The sequence below is a fragment of the Abramis brama genome (assembly GCF_963993115.1).
Source record: "Abramis brama genome assembly, chromosome: 8".
NCBI classification, from domain to species: domain Eukaryota; kingdom Metazoa; phylum Chordata; class Actinopteri; order Cypriniformes; family Leuciscidae; genus Abramis; species Abramis brama.
This window is the reverse complement of record NC_139970.1, coordinates 42,906,931-42,931,016: the sequence shown is the minus strand read 5'-3', so window position 1 is coordinate 42,931,016 and position 24,086 is coordinate 42,906,931. Positions and strand designations below refer to the sequence as shown.

At 35.7% G+C, this 24,086-nt stretch overlaps 2 protein-coding genes across 2 annotated transcripts in view; one reads left to right on the top strand and one right to left on the bottom strand.

Annotated features, from left to right (window-relative positions):
- Positions 1-110: 110 nt before the first annotated feature.
- On the bottom strand, positions 111-7,915 carry pdcl3 (phosducin-like 3). The gene is made up of 6 exons (XM_084121832.1): positions 7,825-7,915; positions 6,635-6,752; positions 4,109-4,199; positions 2,815-2,958; positions 1,516-1,724; positions 111-604 (listed from the first exon to the last, which is right to left on the bottom strand). The coding sequence occupies exons 1-6, from the start codon at positions 7,828-7,830 to the stop codon at positions 456-458; spliced, it is 717 nt and encodes a 238-aa protein (XP_083977958.1). The 5' UTR covers positions 7,831-7,915; the 3' UTR covers positions 111-455.
- A 3,517-nt stretch (positions 7,916-11,432) lies between these two features.
- Positions 11,433-24,086, top strand: part of tbc1d8 (TBC1 domain family member 8) — a 37,624-nt gene continuing 24,970 nt past the window's right edge. Inside the window, exons 1-4 of the mRNA XM_084122866.1 lie at positions 11,433-11,968; positions 20,844-20,954; positions 21,058-21,176; positions 22,504-22,732. Of these exons, the coding sequence (XP_083978992.1) occupies positions 11,842-11,968; positions 20,844-20,954; positions 21,058-21,176; positions 22,504-22,732 (586 nt within the window). The 5' untranslated portion in view covers positions 11,433-11,841. The remainder of the gene's footprint in view (positions 11,969-20,843; positions 20,955-21,057; positions 21,177-22,503; positions 22,733-24,086) is intronic.

The window sequence follows — 24,086 nt, the reverse complement described above, 5'->3', positions numbered from 1 at the left end:
CCTAAATATCACAGCTTGTCCTTAAGCTCGGTTTAGAGGGATGTGGGTGAGCGGAAGCGTCGCTAGTCATTAACACACACACACAAGAGACACAGTAAAATGCACTCAAATCAAATCAATATATGTTTTTATATAATAAACGGTGACAAGCATTGAACTGACAAAGGTTGCATTATTACAAATCCAATATAAAACAAAACAATGCAAATTTTGTGTGAAAATGATGGCTGGTTTAAAAATGTTTTCGAGTGCAAGATAAGCAGGAGTCACTCTCTATGGGAAACACCATTCTAGTCCCAGAGAGTGGATGTGTTTTTAAAATTGGCAAATATTAGAGTCTGCCCGGCAACAGCTTAAACAGTCTTTTCTGATGTGTTCGAGTCGCCTCAAAACGACTGGAGTTTGAGAGACTGGCACTATGGCAGTCCAGCTGTGTGTGTGTGTGTGATGTAATGTCAGTCCTCGTCTGAGTCCTCATCACCGTTCCTGCGGCTCGGTGCCGAGCAGCGAATGGACGTCATCATCTGATCCTGGATCTGTTTTCTGGGGTTTTCCTCCAGGTCAGTCTTCACCGCTCCGGTCTCCGATAAACGCCACTCCAGCTCTGAAACACACAGAACAGCTGCTCCTTTACATACACATCTTTGGTAAGGAAACGTGAAAACGAAAACAGAAAAATAGGCAAGGCAAGTTTATTCATATAGCACATTTCATACACTAGGGCAACTCAAAGTGCTTTACACAGAAAGGAATTAAAAGAGATATTTAATACAGTTATAAAATGAATTAAAAGAATAAAAAGATTATACATGGATAAACTTCTCATCTGGTAAAATACCGTTTTACTCTGAGATTTTCCCCTGGTGATTACACTGTGGTCAGATACTTTAGATACAAAATTTATACTTTTTATTATATATTTTTGGTGCTGGACAGTCATTATGAACTATCATGTATGGAAAAGATTTATACTTATACATAATAACAAATGTAATAATTTAATTATATTTAATGACAACATATATAACAGAATTCCTTATCCACAAATCCAAATGATAATCACAAAAACCTACTTTTACTCATTTTAGAATAAATAACACTTAGTTAATTCATGTATAAATATATATATATATATAAATAAAATAACAATTTAAATTTAGAAAAATTATATTATTATATATTATATTAAATAATAATATAGCTGAATGAAAATGTATTCATTTAGATTCTGCTAAATTAATGAATGCAAGATATTAGAAAAAATATATACAATGTTTGTTTAAACAGACAGTCGATTCATATTAGGTGATCAACATATTTATTTATGAGTTGACGCCTATCAGCAGCAATGGCTATGTTCATGGCAATCAACAGTATTTCAGTTTAAAAATAATAATTGATTAATCACTTCTTATGTGATCAACAAATAGCATGTGTGTTCATGAGTGGTTAATAAGATATAAAGGAGTGAAACTAACACAAACACAGCATTTTAAGCAAGAAAATCATTCTCACCGTCACACTTCAGGTTCATGCCTCCAAACACCAGCGGGCCGATGAACTGGGCCTTCATCTCGCCCTCGTAGTAGATGAACAGCGTGGGCAGGTTGCGGTCGGGGTAGTTGGGAATGCAGGTGGTGGATATAGATTTGATGAACTTAGTTTGAGGAAACTTGTGGGCCAGATGTGACAGATGCTGGTTTATCAGTGTGCATAACGGGATCCTGCGGGATAACAGACACATTTATTAGTCAAGGTACTGGGTGACACTCATTTAGGCAAGGGAAGTATTTATATAGCGCACATAATCAGTTAAAGGGGCTGTATGTAGAATTCAAAACCTGTGTTTTTAGCGACACCGGTGGCCGTTCAGTGAACTGCAGCAAGGCCTCGATATACTCACGGCGAACTTTCTTTGCTTAGAAGTAAAAAGAAGTTGTAAATACTTTTACTGTTAACGAACATCCAGATGCCGTCCACGTTTAGATGAATATGTAAATATGTGCAGCGCTTTCCTCTCAATAACAAAATAAACAACAAAATGAGAGAAACAGCAGTTCAGAAAGCATCTGATCATCGAGATGTGGATGTGTTCAGCAGATCTGAGATTCACAGGCAACATGTCGACAGATGAGCTCATTAAAATTACACTTATGATAGTTTGATTATAAAGTATATTTGAGCCTATATAGATCTGACAATGTGAGACTATAGTTTGAATGAATCCGTGACATTACAGTACAGAATGGCTCTTTCTGCATTATCCTGCATTAGTTTCATGTGTCAGTGAACAGAAGAGAGACTCTCAGGAGCGAGAGAGTAAACGTCACATCCTTTGATTTTCGTCCCGAGTCCTTCACATAAACATCAGTCTACAGGCTTTCATAGACGACCTAGGAAGGTCTTGTTTTATACAAGCTGTTCACACATCGCCAAAAAAAGAGCGATTAATGCATGAAAATTCTTACATACAGCCCCTTTAAGAATAAGAAGAGAAAAATACATAAGATACAGTGCATGGGAAATTTTTTGTTTAAATAAAATCCAATGCTTTTAAAAATTCCAATCTTTACCAAAGCGTTTTGCATTATAAATAATGAATGCATATCTTAATTATAATGAATGCATATATCTAAATTATAATGAATGCATATATCTAAATTATAATGAATGCATATATCTAAATTATAATGAATGCATATATCTAAATTATAATGAATGCATATATCTAAATTAAAATGAATGCATATATCTAAATTAAAATGAATGCATATATATAAAGTACTGTCTGCAGAGGTTGATGTGTAAAGTCACCCTGGTTTGTAGAGATGCAGCACCACCCAGATTCCGGCTCCAGCTTCATTCACTTCCTTCACGTAATCCTGACCCGAGATCTCATTCAACTCCCCAAACGCGTTCTTTATCTGGTTCGCTTTCCACTCGGCAATTCTCTTCTGTCTGTCAGAGAGAGACCATGCACAAATAATTACTGCTCTTTCATTACCTGAAAGGGTAACGGTCGCCAACATGCAACCTAGGCTCTTTTTGTTAATCTACCCAAGGCGAACTTTAGTGTAAAAGCATAATTAGAATGGAAATGCCACTTTTAAGTTTGACCGTATTTTCGTTTTCGGTCAAATTGCGTTTTGAATGGGAGTGAACGGGGCACGACTATGATAGCATCAAAAATCACTATTTTTAAAACACGAAGGCGGCTCGACACAACATGAAACTGTGCTGGAAGTATCACCAGGGGCTCTACACATGAACTCCAGCATTGAGAACAGTGTTTGTGTTCACAGAGTTTACTAAAAAGTCAAAAATAGTCGATCTCCGTAACAGGGAGGAGAGTAAAGATGGAAAGCTCCTAAAGCTTAGTTAAATTCACGGATAATTTGTTGTTTTGTCGTCAGTGAAAATCAATACTGACCTTGTATTTGAAAAAGGATCCTCATATAAGAAGCAATACTAAAATTCAGAGTCAGTTCATTCGCATTCGGAGATCGACTAGTTTTGACTGTCAAAATCTTTCTCTTTAGTAAACTCTGTGAACACAAACACTGTTCTCAATGCTGGAGTTCATGTGTAGAGCCTCTGGTGATACTTCCAGCACAGTTTCATGTTGTGTCGAGCCTTCTTAGTGTTTTAAAAATAGTGATTTTTGATGCTATCATAGTCGTGCCCCAAGCACTCCCATTCAAAAGGCAATTTGACCGAAAATGAAAATACGGTCAAACTTAAAAGTGGCATTTCAATTCTAATTATGCTTTTAAACGAAAGTTTGACTCGAGTAGATTAACAAAAAGACCCTAGGTTGCATTTTGGCGACAGTTATCCTTGAATAGAAGTGTTTGTGCAACAGTTCAAGTTTTTAGTCTATAGTTTGGTGTAAATAGCCACCTATTTTTATTTCCATTTTGGGAGATCACATAATTTTTTTTTTTTTTTTTAAAACACTGGATGGAAACACTAAAATGCGCATAAATTCTAAAAATGCTTATTGCACTCAATTGAGTTGGATAAACTTTTGATCAAATATCAATGCAGTGCTGCGCAAAAACACTGTTAAAGTGACTAAAAGATAATGGTGGATTTCTTCAATATGCACCTGTACATCTCCATGGCGAGTTCATCCTCATCACTGAACTCATCTTCATTTTCCTCCAGCTCCTCCAGAGTCATGCTCTCATAAGTCTTCACTGCAAAAGAACAGAATACGAGCTCACATACTACACATTCACAGGCTTCAGAATAAACAAACCCGATTATCTGATGACAAGGAGCAGCAAAAACAACATTTAAACTATAACCGTGTGAAGTTAACACAGGGTATATACAGGAATCATGGAGTTAATACCTTTTTTTTTTTTCAATTATCTTTTTATTGATTTTTAACATTTTATTAACATAACAGACAGAAAAGAGAGAAAAAATTTTTTAATTAAAAATAATAATGTTGTATGTTCCTAAGTGAGGTCAAGGAAGAGCTGTAATGCTCCAACAAAACACTATACATTTCAGAGATTTTCCCTTTTAATGATCTCCTCAAGATTTGTTAGCCCCAAAGACAGGCGTTTTTCTCCTTTTAGGGTGTTTATTAGATGGCGAATTTGTAAGTATTTATAGAAGTCCTGTTTCAGAATTTCATATTCTGACCTTAAAACAGCAAAGGACTTGAGTGTATCCCCGTCAAACAATTGTTGGAATTGATGTACACCATTTCCTCTCCACTTTGCAAACAAGGAACCACCAATAGATGGTGGCAGATCTGGGTTTAAGGATAAGGGGGAAAGCCTGGAGATTTTGCCAAAATTCCCGCAGAACTTATTTATATCTTGCCAAGCCCGAAGAGTGTTGTAAACTACATATGTTTTTGTTATTTGATGTATTGCATTTATGTTGTTAATGAATGGTAGCAAGGTTATAGAAATAGGAGTACAAAGTTCTTATTCTATGTCTATCCAATGTGCATTATTACGTCTTTGCACCCAGCTAATCAGGCCCTTTGTCTGGGTGGCCCAATAGTACATCTGCAAGTCTGGTAATGCCAGTCCCCCTTTCTCTCTAGATTTTGTTAAGGTTTTAAAATGTTTCCAGATGAAAGAGGTTAGTATTTTGTTTATAGATTTAAAGAATGTTTTATTCAAGTAACAGGGCAGTGACTGAAATAAGTAGCCAAAACGGGGCAAAACATTCATTTTAATTACATTAATTCGTCCAAGAAATGAGATGGGGAGCATTTTCCAATGTTCTAATTCCTCCTTAATCTTTTTAAGCAATGGAATGTAGTTTATGAGGTAAAGATCCTTGAGTTTTAGAGCCACATTCACCCCGAGATGCTTTGGGCCCAGGTGAAAGGTGAGATTGCTCTGAGTCTATTAGAAACTGACGAGTTAATTAATAATGCATTGGATTTTGTCAAATTGATTTTATAGCCTGATATTGTTCCAAATTTAGTGATAAGGTCTAATACTGCTGGGATTGATTGCTCGGGGCTGGTTAAGTATAGGATTATGTCATCCGCATATAGCGAACTTTTGTTCTGTTTTCCCGATATTGATACCCGCAATCTCTTCATTAGCCCGTATGGCTTCTGCGAGTGGTTCAATTGCAAAGTTAAATAAAAATGCAGATAGAGGGCACCCCTGCCGGCAGCCTCTAAACAAATCGAATTTTTCAGTGAGGGTGCCATTTATACATATTTGGGCTTGTGGATTGCCATACATAGTTCTGACCCACCCAATACATTTCACATTTCACCCAGATTAAAGGGTTAGTTCACCCAAAAATGAAAATTCTGTCAGTAATTACTCACACTCATGTCGTTCCAAGCCCGCAAGACCTTCGTTCATCTTCGGAACACATTTTAAGATATTTTAGATTTAGTCCGAGAGCTTTCTGTCCCTCCATTGAAAATGTATGTACGGTATACTGTCCATGTCCAGAAAGCTAATACAGACATCAAAGTAGTCCAAGTGACTCAATCTTAAGTTTATAAAGCGACAAGAATATTTTTGTGTGCAAAAAATAACAAAAATAACGACTTTATTCCACTATTGATTTCCTTCTCTCTGGGCCTCGAGTTTTTTCACGTAGTGTTTTAGCGCAGCGCGTCTGGGTTGTACGTCACACGCATCACACACATGACCAGCGTCGGCCAATAGTGAGCCTACGTGTGACGCAGAACACTTTTCTGGGCCAGCAAGTTTCATTCCCTTAGAAGCCTATGGAGGAGTGATCCAGCTCTCAGATTTCATCAGAAATATCTTAATTTGTGTTCCGAAGATGAACGAAGGTCTTACTCATTTTCATTTTACTTCAATTTTTAACCGGTTACATCGGCGACACTTTAACTTACATTTACTATATATTGATTGTAAGATAGCACAACTAAACAGTCTTAGTTTGTGATAACTCCTTATCAATGCAACATAATTCAGAAGGTTGGGAATGAAATTTATGCACTTTATAAATTAATGCAATTCTTTGGACAAATATACATAATGTATACAAATTTAATACCTTGGAAAGTGGCATTTAATACTTTTTAAAGGGCTTAATTTTCTCTAAATTGAATTTATCAACTTTTAATACTTTTTAAGACACCCTGAAAGAGTGTAAAAACTCCTCTTACCAACAGACTGAGGCTGATGAAGCTGCTCGTCCTCTTCCTCCTCCTCCGGTTTTTCTTTAGGAGGAAGAATACCTTTCCTCCTGAGGATGTCATTCCACTCGGTATCTGCGTTCGGGTCCTACATTCACAATAAAACACATTCAGAGACGTGATGTTATCGACCACACACCGGGAAAATGACAACTTCAGTTTCAGAGTTCACAGAGTAGTTTACATGACTTCAGGCGTCATATTAATGACTGGTTTTCAATCAATAATGCATTTAAATAATTACACTAATCGGTGTCTCCAATAAGACCCTTGTAAGATAAGACCCATATAGTTTTTAATACTTCAATTTAATTTCAACCATTTTTGTTGTTTGTCATTTTAGTTTTATATAGTTCATTCATTTTTATTTCAGATTTAGTTATTTTAGAACATCAATATAAGCTAGACAAATTAGAAATGTTGCTTTGTTTATATATATATATATATATATATATATATATATATATATATATATATATATATACACATATCATTTCACTTAACAATGGTTTTAGTTAAGTGTAATAACCCTCAACAGACTGTACTCAAGTTTTAGTCTACTAATAACTGATGAAATAATATGTTAGCGCAGAGCAAAACTACAAACATTTATAGTCCTTACAAAATATCCATGATTTTCATTATTTTACTCATTTATATGGTCTTTTCAGGCCTGGAAATGACATATATATTTATAATATTCCTTGATATTCCCTGTAGTCGTCAATATCACAGCGAAAAATAGCTATTTTAGATCATTTTCACTCAGAAATTGCTAGTAAATGTCACGAACAGTTAGTAAAGGCAAGTAACACTGAATTAAACGTGAAATTATTGAATGTAGAACAAATGAAACAGCATTTTCTTATAAAACGTACTCATTTTTTTGTTTACAACTTCTAAAAATATTTTTTTTACAGTGTAATACCAACCCATGAATAACATACACACAATGTAAACATACAGATCCCTTTTTTTCTCAGTTTGTAGGAGTAAGTTAGATTAAAACTAGTTACTAGTCAGAAGATCTTTACTAAACTATCGTCATCATCATGACCAGCATCTCCAGAAACGGCTCTAAACCATCGAGAAATCAACGATCATTTCAAGTCCAATATAACGTGAAATAAACAACATATTTGGTTATTAATCACACAAACCTGCATCTCTGTGCTGTGTGAATCACTCCTCTGCTCTCACGGCGCCGGAAACAGAAGGAGCGCTCCTCATTCTCTTCCGGCCGAACACAAGCTGCATCCGTAACATAAAATATACAAAACATCCCCCTTTTCGTCAGTTTTATAAAGAAAAACTGGCTGTTAAATCACAATAAATACTTTAGCGACAGGATAAAAAAATATATTTAAAAATATGTTTGCACAAGACGATTAATACGCACATTTAATCTCGAGCGGAACAGAAGTGTGTAGGACGATAATCAGGGTTGCACCGTTTTCCGCCTTGTTTCTGAATGCCCATATATGGCGTTGTATTGCAGCTGATAATGTCCAGATAGCGCTGTCAATCAAACCACGTGACAGGTGTGACAGACTTGCATTTACTTTTTGATTGTAATATAACAGTTTTGTAAGAATTGTAATTTTTAAAAGATTGTAATAAATCAGTTCTGGCCTGATTGAAGTTCCTTTATTTTAGTCCTACTGAAGTAAACCACTCATTTGATCTAATAGGTATTTTTATTATGAAAATCCTGATCATTTATCTCTTGAATATGTTGTAGCTCATTTTATCCCCCAGACTTATACACAATACAAAAGTACCTGGTTTTTGATTCTTTATGAACATTTGTAAAGATGTGATTTAACGGTGCTTTTCTTCTATTTATGTACGTAAATACGTGTTTACTCTACTTTGCTTTTATGCTATTGCTTCTTCGAGATACAAATATGTTTTCCTTGTTCATGCTTTTAATTTTTAATCTTTCAGTTTGTAAGCTTTAGTGCATCCAAAGAGATTGAGATTTTACCGTCATCTGCCAAATTTCTTGCCTGTATTTACAGAAAACAAAATATATCCAAACTTAGAATTTTTTAATGAACTCATAATCAAAAGGCAGCCATAAAAAACATTAATCATAATCACATTATCATATTCATAATCATATTTTGGTAGTTTATTTCCATTTATAAAATGGGTTTTTGTGACGCTCATTTAAGGTATTTTGTAATGTTTGCAGTTATGTTTTGTTATTAAATATATATATATATATATACATATATATATATAAATATATATATATATATATATGTATGTATATATATATATATATATATATATATATATATATATGGGGGGGGTCCTCTGAGTTGCATTTCAGTGTTTGAATTCTTTTTTAACAACAATCTTAATTCACACCAAAATAATTTGTTATAAATACAATCATAAAATGACTCTCATTTCCATCTGTTCATTTGCATATAAATATGATAATAATGTTAGTGCTGGGCAATGATTAATCGCGATTAATCACATCCAAAATAAAAGTTTGTGTTTACATAATATATGTGTGTGTTCTGTGTATAATTATTTTGTATATATGAATATACACATATGCATGTATATATTTAAGACATATGTGCATGTTTATACTGTATATATATTTATGCATAATTTATATTAAATATAAATAAAAATATTTTTCTTAAATATATACATGCGTGTGTGTATTTATATATAGGCTACAAAACAAGTATACACAGTACAAACACATATATTATGTAAACACAGACTTTTATTTTGGATGTGATTAATCGTGATTAATGGTTGCAAAGCACTAAATATGGTACAATTGTTAATAAAAAATATACAGAAATAAATAATCATAAGTGCTTAATCGGTCACTGAACTAGACCGCCCATCCCGTGAAGGCCCCGCCCACTGATCTATATAATGACTGGATAGCTCATGACATTCATGACTGAATATGCTAATCAATGACACATAAGCTACATAAATTCATCAACTAACCATTCAGAAATTTTCTCCGGTTTGAACATAAAAGGCTAAAAGTTGTAGAAATTTTCAGGACACAAGCTGTTGAAGCTCCGCCCCCTCTGCCGGGAGCAGCAGCTCATTTGCATTTAAAGGGACAGACACAGAACCGGTGTGTTTTTGCTCACCCTCAAAAAGTGATAATTTTAAATATCTGTGGGGTATTTAGAGCTAAAACTTCACACACACTCTGGGGACATCAGAGACTTATTTTACATCTTGTGAAATGGGCATTTTATTGATTTCCTCCCTCATTTTGATTTAACGAATTACAACGTGGCCACAATATAGTAAAACGAGGGTACAAATTAGTAAAACGTGCTGAGGTATTATTAATTCGTGGCCATGAAACAATATTCACCTGAATATTCACCAATTCACAAAAAATATAGGTCTTTAGTATTCACTATTTAAATAATAGTATCAAACTGTTTTTCTAACCTGTGAAGGCCGACTAGTGTTCTCGTACAGCTTTTTATTCCTTTTGCAAAGAAATTGCCGTTTTAGTTAATGTTTTGGGGTTTTAATTACCTATACCACTGATCTTAAGCTATACACGGAAGTCCCATAAGTGAACACTGGACACTTAAAAATGAAATATTATATTTTAAACGTGTATTTTAACGAGGAGGTAAGCTGCTTCCAAGGGCAAATCACAAAATAAAACACTTCTTCATTACTGACACCTGCTGTTAGCCTAGACACACACTCTCCAAGCTCCTCTCCCCAGTGTCAAAGCAATTTTTTATAAGCAGGAAAACTTTCCGACTTTAAACAAATACCCGTTTAAATGCTTAGGATGTTTGCGTTGTAAGAATGTACAGGGAGACTTTAGATTTAAAAACAGTGTCTTGTAAGGCAATGTTTTCTCAGTCAAATCATAACATTTCCTATTGATTCAGCTCACTAGGGAATTCCAATATGGCGGCGCGGTGGCTTCATGAGCTATCCAGTCATTATACAGATCAGTGGCCCCGCCCCATCTATCTAAAGCCCCGCCCTCAAATACAAGTCAGGAAACCCAAGCAAATGATTGACAGGCATAGAGGTTTGTAAATTGGAGCGGCTGTTGATCGGTCACTGAATTGACCCTTTTCACATTTCCGGGAAGCGGAAGTCGTCATAGTTGGGTAAACTTCTATAGTGAGGAAACACCAAAGTAGGCGGAGCCGGCCGTCGCCATCTTGGCAGCGTGTCACTGAGTCCCGGGATAACCGAAAATGGTCAAAGAGGCGGATATGAGGTGACGTGACGCTTACAGACAGCAGACAAACGTCTAGTAGTGACATCAGCGGCAATCCACCTGTCACTCAAGTGGCCACGCCCTTAATTATGCACAACTTTAAGGCTTAATATAATTTAAACAGATGAGTTATAAAAAAATTCACCCCCCTCACAGTCGTCATGAAGGGAAAAAATAGCTATATAGACCAAAACCACTTTTTGCACCAGGCTCTAAACACATATTTCTCTGCTGTAAAGTTGAGCAATTTAACATGCATGGTCTAATTGATTCTCTTTTGCAGCCTGTCTCTAGCGGCCAGTCGATGAACTGCAGTTTAAGTCACTTCCGTGTTGGATTCAAGACAAGAGAGAGACTGGCAGGTTGCCACTTGGTTAAAACCATGATGTGGATGTCCGTCTGTATGGCTCTTTCATTTTTAACAGCTCTAAAACCATAGACTGTGTGGTTAAAACGCGTCATCAGTCTGTGAAAAGAGTCCAGTTATCGCCCCGCCCATTTCCACAAAGCCCCGCCCTCAAATACAGGTCCGCAAACCCGAGCACGCAAATGATTGACAGGCAAAGGGTTTTTCTGATTGGAGCGGTTGTGATTCTCACTGAAGTCTGTCAGGTAGTAGAGAGACAGAATGTTTGTGAAATTAAAGTTAATTATCAGTTAATACAATAAAAAGCGTCGAGAATTCCTGCCAGTCTGCGCACCGATCAGCTGATACCGACAAGTATTTTTGTGAGATCTTATACGTGAAGGAGGATATACGTGAAATGAAACTTCCCTCGCCGGAACCGCGAGCAGGAAAGGCTGGAAAAAAGCGGAAATAAACATTCGTCTAAAAGAGGAAGAACTGCAGTTATGGGCGGAATATGAGCCTGCGAGTGTGTACTAGAAACAACAACAACACAAGCCGTGTGTGTGTGTGAGGATGTGGATCACTCCTGAAGAAGTTGTGCTGAAAAACGCGCTCAAGCTTTGGGTTACGGACAAATCCAACGGTTATTTCCTCCTGCAGCACCGAAGAGGACACGGAGACTCGGGGGGGAAGATCACAGGTGAGTCCGAACACATAGGTGATGATAATCATAATCATAACATGACTGGCGAGAACCTGCTGTCTCGCTTTGGGCTCATAATAATACACACTCGCTCTAAAGGAAAGTTCAGTCTTTTGTCTAGATCCGAGGCAACAGTTGCATCCTGGTTTTCCTTTTGTCTCTGCTGGGAGTTTCCTTCAAAGAGAATAACATGGAAAATATCAAAACAAACATTCAGTTTATATGGGAGTCCATTTGCACCACATAGGGGATAAATATTACTTATGGCACAAAAAAGACATACTAATTCATTATTATGATACAACAAGACGAAATGAGTCCTATATGCCAAGTCATAATTATGACTTTTATGTTATAATTGTACAAAAAGTCAAAATTATGATATAAAGTTAAAAGGATGACATACTAATTATTAAGTCAAAATCATAAAAGTCGAAATTATGACATAAAACGAAATTATAACAAAAAAAGTCGAAAGTATGACATACCAAGTGAAAATTATGGCATTAATTGTCATGATGTGTTTTACATAAATTTATGTCATAAAAAAGTCAAAATGATCATATAATATAACAAAATGATGACATTGTCATGATATGATTAATTTTACATTAATTTAGGTCATAAAGTAATGATATAAAAGTCAAAATTACGTTATAAAGGCTGAAATTATGTCTTAATCATGAGATAAAAAGTCGAAATTAGTAATTTCTATGTTATAATTTTGGATTTTTATGTTATAAAAAATCTTAGTATGTCATAATTTTGACTATTTATGTCAGAATTATGATTTTACAAAAGCATGCAAGTTTGTGTGGCTTTGCGAAAGCTGGAAAATATGTGGGAAGACAGGGAAGCAAATCCATCCAATAAACATTCCCTCTTACAAAACAATAGAGATTCATTCATTTCTGCAGTTTTCTTTCTTTCCACGTCGATTCCCACTTGCGCAGTTTTTAAGGTGGGAGTTCTTGCGAGGCTTCAGTGAGGACACAGATGACTGAAGCTCAGTGAAGCTCAACGATGTTCTCTTGCTTTATGGGTCGCATAGTTTCGTTTATTTGAACCTGTTGTGCAGAATTACCTCTCGTCAGTTTAACTTTATGAGGAGATAATAAAGCTTGAACATCAGCTTGTACTTTCCCCTTAATGTGTCTGAAACTGACAGACATTAAACATCAAACCTTTGCTCTAAGTGAGATTTAATACACTCTTCATAATAAAGGTGCTTTATTGTCATCAGTGGTTCAATGAAGAACGTTTAAGACCCTAAATAGTGGAAAAAGGTTCTTTAGATTTTTTTAAATGTTCCTCCCACTAAAAAAGGCTCTTTTAAGACCTGATCACTGAAAGGTTCTTTTGGGAAACAAATCCCCTTTATTTAGGCGTATGTTGTCGTCAAAACAACAAAAGATAGCTTTAATTATAAGAAATCAGAATTAAAAGCATATGTATTTAATTTAGGACTAAAAGACTATCAGTGTTATTTGACATTTGATTATCTTATTCAGTTTCTGTAGTATTTCTGAATACTAGTGTGAGAACGACCCAAAAACTTTTCTCTTTATTTGTATCTTTATTATTTTGTATATATTTTTACTACTTTTTTCAATTTAATTCAAAGATTGAAATCAAGCTTCCTTGTGTTGTATAAACTGAACTCTTAACAACAAAATTACCCAATTTTAAAAATGCAAATGTAATAAAAAAATGTTCTAAATTTTTTTTTTCTATATTGTCATAAATATTATTATCGCAAATATTCTTAAAATATCGTGATATAATTTTGAGGCTATATCGCCAACCCTCTCTCTCTCTCTCTCTCTCTACATATATATATATATATATATATATATATATATATATATATATAATATATATAATTTAAAAAAAATTTTTTTTTTATATATTTAAAAATATATGTATATAAATATATTTTAATCAAATAAATGCAGCTTTGGTGACAATAAGATATTTTTTTCCAAAACATAATATATATATATATATATATATATATATATATATATATATATATATATATATATATATTATACAGTATATATATATAATTTTTTTTTTTTTTTTTTTTTATCATATTTTTTATAAATACACACGTGTTTGATTTTTTTTTGATTTTTTTTTAATTTTTTTTAATAAATATATTTTTTATGTTTTCGAAAAAATTCTCTGATTGTCACCAAGGCTAAAAACGTGATATATTTTCACAATGTAATTTATTTTTCAAGCTGAATTTCAGAAATCCTTCATCATTATATACATGTAACATATGCCACTCATGCCACTGTCGTGGTTTGTTTCATTTACAAATACAGATTTGATTTAATGTCACTATCAGAGTAGTAGTTTGAGTTTGTTTGACACTCATAAATCAATTAGTGTTTTGTGTTTGAAACTCGTCCACGTCAGTCTCGTCAGATCTGGACGGTAAAGAGTAACGTCACCCTGAGGACGTTTGTGTTTGTAACTGGGAGAAGTTCAGAAGAGCCGGTTTTTCGTCGTCTTCTCTTTCTCTTTCTCTGTAGAGCGGAGCAGGAATGGCAAACATTAGACGCTTATCGAGCGTTTGCAGACTCTTGTGTACACAGAGCTGTTGAAAGAGGAGAACTTCACACGCTTCCAGACGCTCCTTTCTTATGCCTAACATTTTTTATTTCTTATGCTTTAACGTGAAATCTACATGATCTTCAGTCTGGTGCTTTTCTGATGAAGGGCTTTTATTGTGAAGGGCTTTTTACTGGCAGTGAAAGTTCAGCAGATTTGTGTGGAAGCTCGTTTCCGGCCACAGAATAAAACATTTTAAAATATAATTGCCACTTTTTATCTCACAATTGCAAGATATAAAGTCAGAATTGCGAGATATGAACTTTTTAATTTCGAGATATATACTCACAATTGCGAGAAATAAACGCAATTTTAAGTTTATATCTCACAATTCTGACATATTTTCTCAGAATTGTGAGATATAAACTCTCAATTGCGAGTTATAAAGTCCAATTCTAAGGACTTTTTTTCCTCAAAATTGCGAATTTATATCACAATTCAGACTTTATAACTCGCAATTGCAACTTTATATCACGCTACTCTGAGATAAAAAGTATCCATAACTTTATAAAAATGAAAATAAATTAGAAGTCTTGATTTAATCATAGCGGCAAACACCATTACATCATTATAATCACCTTTTTGTTAACTTTTTTCTTTAATGCTAATATAGATGGCCATTTTAGACATGCCTATACTAAAATAATTAAACAATTTACATTCATATTGGCATCTTTGAGTATATTTAAAAGCAAACAAAGTAAAAAAATTTCTTCAACATGTCAAATAAAGGCTTAAAAGTTTAGTTCAACCAACAATGGAAATTCTGTCATTAAAGGTCCCGTATTATGCCCCTTTTCACAAGATGTAAAATAAGTCTCTGATGTCCCCAGAGTGTGTATGTGAAGTTTCAGCTCAAAATACCCCACAGATCATTTTTTACAGCATGTTTAAATTGCCATTTTTTGGGGCTCAGAAAAACGCGCTGTTTTAGTGTGTGCCCTTTAAATGCAAATGAGCTGCTGCTGGACGACCCAGGGGGCGGAGCTTCACGAGCTCGCGCTCAGTCTCTCAGGACAATCTCACCTCACGGAATGATGATAATATCAGAAACTCTCAGTAACGGTGTTCATTTCGAGTCGGACAATAATGCCTACAGAGTCAGAGTGCTGTATAGAGATGGAACAGGTATAGTTTAATTACGGTTATTATAACGTATTTGTCATCTGCTTGTATGTATCCATTATTTATTAATAGCCTACAAGTCTGCTGTCTGAATGATGATCAAACATATACTGATGAGTTTAATAAAGTTTATTGTACATCACACAAAAGATGAAGCGTCAGTTTTACTTCAGAAAATCACCGTAAGAGCTGAGTAAACACAGTAAGTTATAAGAAGTGCGCAAGTACATAAACGAATTTCGGTAGAGTTGAGGGAGCATTCCTGTGGGCGGAGCTTAGTCAAGAAACGGTTCTAGTGACATCATTAAAGAAGGAAGTAGAGGGATGTAGTCCAAACGGGCCGTTCGATGTAGGCGACTTTTGTTAAATAAAATATCTCGCTTGGCATTGAACTTTGAGCTTTACAGATATTATTTATGCTCTAACAGCAACATTACACACTAACTAAAGTTTGAAACATGGGATCACGAAGAACGGGACCTTTAATTATTACAGTATACAAATTCCCTTATAAGGGAAGACCTTTTATTAAATTATTAAGATATTTTTAGTTGAACTAACCCTTTAAGCAACAGAATAAGCATTACTTTCTCAGTTCTTGTCTCAGTACACATTATTTTGCTGCGCTGTATTGTCTCTGTGAACGTTCATGTTCAGTCAAATCAGGTTTAACGGGTGCTGTTATTATTTCACACTTGTACTTCTCCATCAGCTGGAGCATGTCCTGCAGAGAGGGAGCGATATGTTCAAAGCCGACGCGAGAGCCGTAAGTGAGAGAATGTGATTTGCATTAGCTCGTGTTAAAGAGAGATCCTGGGGTCCGTAATGAACTGTTTTCATTTTGATTGTGGTGTCATTAACTTGAACGACCCCATTCAAGCATGAAAACCTAGTAGACCTCAAAAACAAAATCAAGACTTTCTGAAAGGGCATTACATGGCCTCATTAAGGAGCGCTGTCATGTGACCATTGGTGATGCTATGTGGACATATCTAGATTCAACAAGGTTGAGAAACCCCATTTGTGACCTTTGGGGTGTTTTTCTATTTCATTGAGAAATAGAAATCATTGATTTCATTCAATCAGTTTTTCTGATCTAAATGCTTTAGTTCTTCTTCCCTTTCAGTTCACCAGCGTTGCTTGTTGCAGGAGGATTATAAAGCTTTCCCAAGATTTATTTCTCCATTTCTGTCACCTGATGGAGTTCCCTGTTTAGTTGAGGACACTTAAAGGGGTGATATAATGGCCTTTTCACAAGATGTAAAATAAGTCTCTGATGTCCCCAGAGTGTGTGTGTGTGAAGTTTTAGCTCAAAATACCCCACAGATATTTTTATAGCATGTTAAAATTGTCACTTTTTGAGGGTGACCAAAAACGCACCGTTTTGTGTCTGTCCCTTTAAATGCAAATGAGCTGCTGCTCCCGGCACAGGGGGCGGAGCTTCAAGAGCTCGTGTCCTTTTACCTCACACACACATGCACTGAAAATTTCAAAAACTTTTAGCCTTTTATGTTCAAACCGGAGTCAGACAATGATGGAGAGACTCAAGAAGAACAACATGTAGAAGCAACAGGACATTTCTGAATGGTTAGTTGATGAGTTTATGTAGCTGATGTGTAGTTATCTTCTAGTCATTGATTAGCATATTCTATCTTGATAATCTATAAATCAGAATTGAATTTACAGCAGAATTGAACCATTATTTCCCTGTAAAGCTGCTTTGAAACAATCTGTATTTTATAAAGGTGACTTGATACAGTCAGCCGCCACTTTTCATTTATTTTCTCCAAAATATTCATCAATATATAGAGTTGTAAGCCTTGAACCAAACCAGCCAGCTGCAACTAACCAGATGAATCAGCATTTGATTCAAAGCCAACAAAGATAGGATTGTGTGTTCAAATGTGTTGTAAGTAAAGGACCTGCTTGTTAAGCACCGAGAGTGACATAATCAATTCACAATCAATGATGCAATTTAAAACTATTGAGTACGTCAAGTTACAGAGACATCTATAGCGCTTATACAGCCGTTTCAAAGCAGCTTCACAGTAATAAACAGGAAAATAGCTCTTAATGTTGCAAAGTTCATCAATTCAGCTGTAAAGCAGCTTTTAAAAAATTCAGTTCAGTAACTGTGCAAAGTTCATCAATTATGAAACAAATTAAATTTCAGCTGTAAACTACAGCTCTACAGAAGACAATAGTGCTATTATTCAGTTCAATTCACTTAGTTTTGTTCTCATCTGATAGTGTCGGTGCACTGCAGTCAAAATCGATAATATTACTGAATATTAAACATAACCTCATTGATTATTAAAACAAAACACCATGTGACTCTAGTTCTTAGTACAATATTCATGGATTCAGTGAGTTAATTCAGTCAAGAGTCTTTTAAATGATTCATTAAAAGAATCAGTTCATAAGAGTCATTTGACTCTTTTTGCAGCTCAATAGAAAGACATGCAGTTCATAATAGGCCCATCTATATAGTGATGTAAATGTTTTCAGGTTTAAATCAGTTTTTGCATAAACAAAGGTTTTTAATTCAGTAAACTCAAGCTTTGCTCTGCTGTGTTTCAGGACTCTGTATCTGGTGTTATCAGCGGTCTCTTTTGCATGTGCTGATTCGGCTGGCGCAGCTCAAATAGGAAAGTGAAACTCTGTCATGCTGATGTTAAAACGGGTCATATGAAGTCAAGTGCGGTAAACTATAATAGCTCATGCAGCGCACAGGGACGGTCACAGCGGCACACCTGTAAACTGACAACAGTCGCAGTAAAGCACTGAAGTCATGTGCATTAGCATAAGATGCGTGTATGTGATGCAGGGCTCAAAAGTGTGAGAGTTTCACTTGCATGTGCAATTAAAAATAGATTGTGTGTGTGTGAACTTTGAAATCTATTTTGCAGCGTGTGCAAATAAAAAAAGTTCCCACAGGTCCTTATGTGAATGTGTGAATGTGTTGCTATGTATGTATACACACACACACACACACACACACACACACACACACATTACATTTAATCATTTAGCAGACGCTTTTATCCAAAGTGACTTACAAATGAGGCGAGCATTAGAAGCAGTTAAACTAAGAATAGGACGACAATATGCAAGTGCTGTGACCCTTCCCAGTTTGGTCAAACGCAGTACATGTAAAAAAAAATTAATATATAGATATAGAGTAGAAGAGAAGAGAAAGGAAAGCGTTAGTATTTATGGATCAAGTGTTGCCGAAAAAGATCAGCCGTTTATTGAAAATTTGATATTTCAGAACTCAGCACTATTGTCTTCTTCTTCTTCTTTTAATCAAGTAAATGCAGCCTTGGTGACAATAACATAATTTTTGTTATGTATGCATTTACATATATCCCACGATGACTTCAGATGACGCAAACTTGCACCAATGATAAATTTTTTTAAATGTCATAATCATTTGTTAACAAACAAGTATTCATTACTTCCATGAGCTCATTGTTTCTGCATTAAATTATTACATTGTTTAAATTATTATATTTAAAATGCATAATTATATATATATTAGTTATGCATTTTAAAGTAGGCCTAAAAAATAACATATTTATTATCAAATACAGTTTGAAGCAGAAATATTAAAAAACCTAGTGTATGTTTTGTATAATAATAAATTAAATGTCTCCTTGTATCCCTTTGACTGTGCGTTCACACCGCCGCCGGCGAGCAACAACGCCGCAGAAAGATTCGCGGCCGCTCTGACGAAGATCGAATGCTTGGTCTTTTTTTAAACTTTATTTAAAGGGGTGGTATAATGCCCTTTTCACAAGATGTAAAATAAGTCTCTGATGTCCCCAGAGTGTGTATGTGAAGTTTTAGCTCAAAATACCCCACAGATATTTTTATATAGCATGTTAAAATTGTCACTTTTTGAGGGTGAACAAAAACGCACCGTTTTGTGTCTGTCCCTTTAAATGCAAATGAGCTGCTGCTCCCGGCACAGGGGGCGGAGCTTCAACAGCTTGTGTCCTTTTACCTCACACACACATACACTGAAAATTTCAAAAACGTTTAGCCTTTTATGTTAAAACCGAAGTCAGACAATGATGGAGAGACTCAAGAAGAAGTGACAACATGTAGAAGCAACAGGACATTTCTGAATGGTTAGTTGATGAGTTTATGTAGCTTATGTATAGTTATCTTCTAGTCATTGATTAGCATATTCTGTCATGATAATCTATAAATCGTGTTCAGGGGGCGGTGTTTATGTAAATTTTAGGGTTGGTGATGTCACTAACCCGGGAGGAATGTGGTGTAGTCTCTACCAGCCGTTTGTTGTAGTCCTTAAAAAGTGATTTCTTTAAAAGCAAATATCTCCCTTTGCTTTGAACTTTGAGCGTTGTAACTTTGCAGATGTTGTTTATGATCAAACAGCAACATTACACACTAACTAAAGTTAGAAAAGTGATATCATAATCAACCACTCCTTTAAAGGGCCGCAAAGCAAACAAGCATGTTGATCGTTATTTGTGCAGACTGACCACAAGCAGGGTATAAGCTAACCTTGTGGAATCTTTTAAATGTAAAAGTAAGAAATTGATTGATGGAAAGAACTCAACAATTATAGTGAGATGTTTGCTAACTAAATAATCCAATTTAAAGCCATTTGTGTGGTGTGGCTTTTGTGTTCATGGTTAAGTGCTAAGCTAATTTGCTTTCCTGCTGAAAAACAAGCGTTCTAGCATGAAAATGTTGCCTATAAATAGTGTTGCACGCCGCCTTATCAAATTCACATGATCAACCTCTCCTCCATTTTGCTTGGGAACTAATGTGGTCGGAACCAAAGTGTACAGGACTGCGTTCTCTGGAATCCTCTCAGCCTTCTACATTCCCATTGGTTGCCGCCGAACCATGTCATAGCTCATTACCATAAAGTTGACCTGACTTCAACTCTCCTCGACGCGCCGCCGGCTCACATTGAAAATGAATGACTTCCGGCCAATTTGACGCTCTCGGCCGGCGGTGTGAATAAGGAAAAATGTTATTTGTTAAATTCAGTTTTTATTTTTAAACTTAGGAACACATGTGCTCCTTCGGGAGAAAAAGGGATCAAGCATCAAACCCTTATAATCTCTATGGTCTGTGTGTATTGCAGGTTTGCTGGTGGGCGCGTTGGACACTGTGTTGGACTCAAATGCACGAGCGGCTCCGTTCCGGATTGTTCTGCATGTTCCCGGGTCGCAGGTCAGCTGGGTCATAGCCAGCGGTGAGAGTGTGTTTTCATCTCTCGCACTCATGTGACACACTCCCGTCATAAACACCAGCTTGTCGCACGTGTGTGTGACGTTGTTATCTGTGTGTGTTTCCAGGAGCCACGATTGAGGAGGTGCAGAAACACTGGAAATGGCTGGATCAGAACATTCTGCCGTACATGGCCGTGTTCGAGAACAAAGACGACGCGGCGAGTTTTGCACTGGGCAAAGTGAAGGTACAGTCGTGCTCAGACCTTCCTGCCAGGCCTGTCGCGATTGTTGATTAATCATTTGATTGTGGTTATTAGTTCTAATCGCAATTATTTGAGATAATTATAACAATAATTGTGCGGTTTAAAGGTGCATTGTGTAATATTTAAGAGGATCTGTTGACAGAAATGCAATATAATATACATAACTATGTTTTCAGTGGTTTATATAAACCTTACATAATGAACCGTTGTGTTTTTATTACCTTAGAATGAGCCAGTAATGAAACAAGTGAAGTATTTATGAGTGAGTCATTGAATCATTCATTCAAGTGATTCGTTCAAAAACGCAGATTCATCCAGTAATGAAACAAGTGAAGTATTTATGAGTGAGTCATTGAATCATTCATTCAAGAGATTCGTTCAAAAACGCAGATTCATCCAGTAATGAAACAAGTGAAGTATTTATGAGTGCGAGTAATTGAATCATTCATTCAAGAGATTCGTTCAAAAACGCAGATTCATCCAGTAATGAAACAAGTGAAGTATTTATGAGCGAGTCACTGAATCATTCATTCAAGAGATTCGTTCAAAAACGCAGATTCATCCAGTAATGAAACAAGTGAAGTATTTATGAGTGAGAGTAATTGAATCATTCATTCAAGAGATTTGTTCAAAAAAGCAGATTCATCCAGTAATGAAACAAGTGAAGTATTTATGAGCGAGTCACTGAATCATTCATTCAAGAGATTCGTTCAAAAACGCAGATTCATCCAGTAATGAAACAAGTGAAGTATTTATGAGTGAGTCATTGAATCATTCATTCAAGAGATTCGTTCAAAAACGCAGATTCATCCAGTAATGAAACAAGTGAAGTATTTATGAGCGAGTCACTGAATCATTCATTCAAGAGATTCGTTCAAAAACGCAGATTCATCCAGTAATGAAACAAGTGAAGTATTTATGAGTGAGAGTAATTGAATCATTCATTCAAGAGATTTGTTCAAAAAAGCAGATTCATCCAGTAATGAAACAAGTGAAGTATTTATGAGCGAGTCACTGAATCATTCATTCAAGAGATTCGTTCAAAAACGCAGATTCATCCAGTAATGAAACAAGTGAAGTATTTATGAGTGAGTCATTGAATCATTCATTCAAGAGATTCGTTCAAAAATGCAGATTCATCCAGTAATGAAACAAGTGAAGTATTTATGAGTGCGAGTAATTGAATCATTCATTCAAGAGATTCATTCAAAAACGCAGATTCATCCAGTAATGAAACAAGTGAAGGTTCTCTAGACATTCAGCTCAGTCCAGACTCTTCTTATCTTGATATTTTTATGCACATTCACAGGGTTTAATCGCTGAGGAGGTTCTAGGCGGCCCGGCTGCAGGCGAGGATGATCCGGCACGCTTCCGGGAAGATCTGGCGCGGTTCGAGCAGCGTTTCGGCCTCCCTCAGCGAGAGAAGCTGGTCTCGCATTACTCCTGCAGTTGCTGGAAGGGTCACGTGCCTCGCCAGGGCTCGCTTTACCTCACCACCAACCACATCGCCTTCTACTCCTTCCTACTGGGCAAAGAGGGTGAGAACTTCCTATTCGTCAAAGAATCTGACATATATAGATATATGAAGACGCACAACTGTTTTCAACATTGATAATAATCATAAATGTTTCTCGAGCATCAAATCAACATATCAGAATGATTTCTGAAGGATCATGTGACACTGAAGACTGGAGTAATGATGCTGAAAATTCAGCTTTGATCACAGGAATAAATTACACTTTACTATATATTCACATAGAAAACAGTTATTTGAAATTGTAATAATATTTCACAATTTTGAATGTATTTGTGATCAAATGAATGCAGCCTTGGCAAGTAGAAGAGCCTTTTTTTCAAATGGTTATTATATTATATTATATGAACATTTTAAAACTGTGGGTGGCGACCCATTTGTGGGTCTCAGAGTCTGAAAAAAGTGGATCACGAAAAGTCACTTGGCTGCAGCTAAATTTACATTTCAGTGAAAGACACACACACACACACACACACACACACAAACAGTTTAGTTTTAAATGAAAGTAGACTGTGTAGTGTCTAAAATAGAAACCGGTGTCTGTCTGAAGGTTTTGCAGTGAGCACTCCCAGTGTCGACTTCTCTATTGACTATGGCTCTGTCCCAAATGGCACCCTAAACACTTGCAGTCTTACAATAGCCCTATTCGCACGGGATTAGTATTACCCCTGGACCTCTGTAATTAAGAAATTACCCCCTGACGTCTGTATTTTTGGTGGCTCATTCACACGGGCAAATAAATGTTCGTAATTCCCTCGAGTTTACGGACATTACAGCGTGCGCCCACCCATTCACACTTCACTAGCTGAACGTGCTGAAACGAAGATCGCGCTGCAGTATTGCAATTCAAAAAAAGAACTAATTTAAAACCAATTTATTAGAGAAATATATGATATATATATATTATAGAATATCATATTATTGTATAAATATATATCTTCTTTTTCTTTTATTCTTTGTCCATATTTACAACAAGCCTGCCTGAAGAAGGTATTATAAATACCGAAACGTCGCGATAGGCTTGTTTTTCTATTCATTTTATTTGGTTTATTTCATTTTATATCATTTTTACTCTTTCACACTTTGATTTCTTGAGATACTTACAGGATGGACGTCTTTAGAGGCCGTGTGAGACAAAGAAATGCTCCACGACACAGAAGTTTCCAAACTTTCCAAAAGAGCTTCCATGTTGCGCCAAAATACTTGACGTTTCCATGACAACGGTCCGAGTTGAGCTTCCGGATCACGTCCGTAGTAGTAGTTTGTTTTCTCTTTTGCAGCACTTCATAGTTTTTATTGGAGAAAAACTATAATCGGATTGGAGTAGAGCATATCGAGAGATTTTATTGTTCATATAG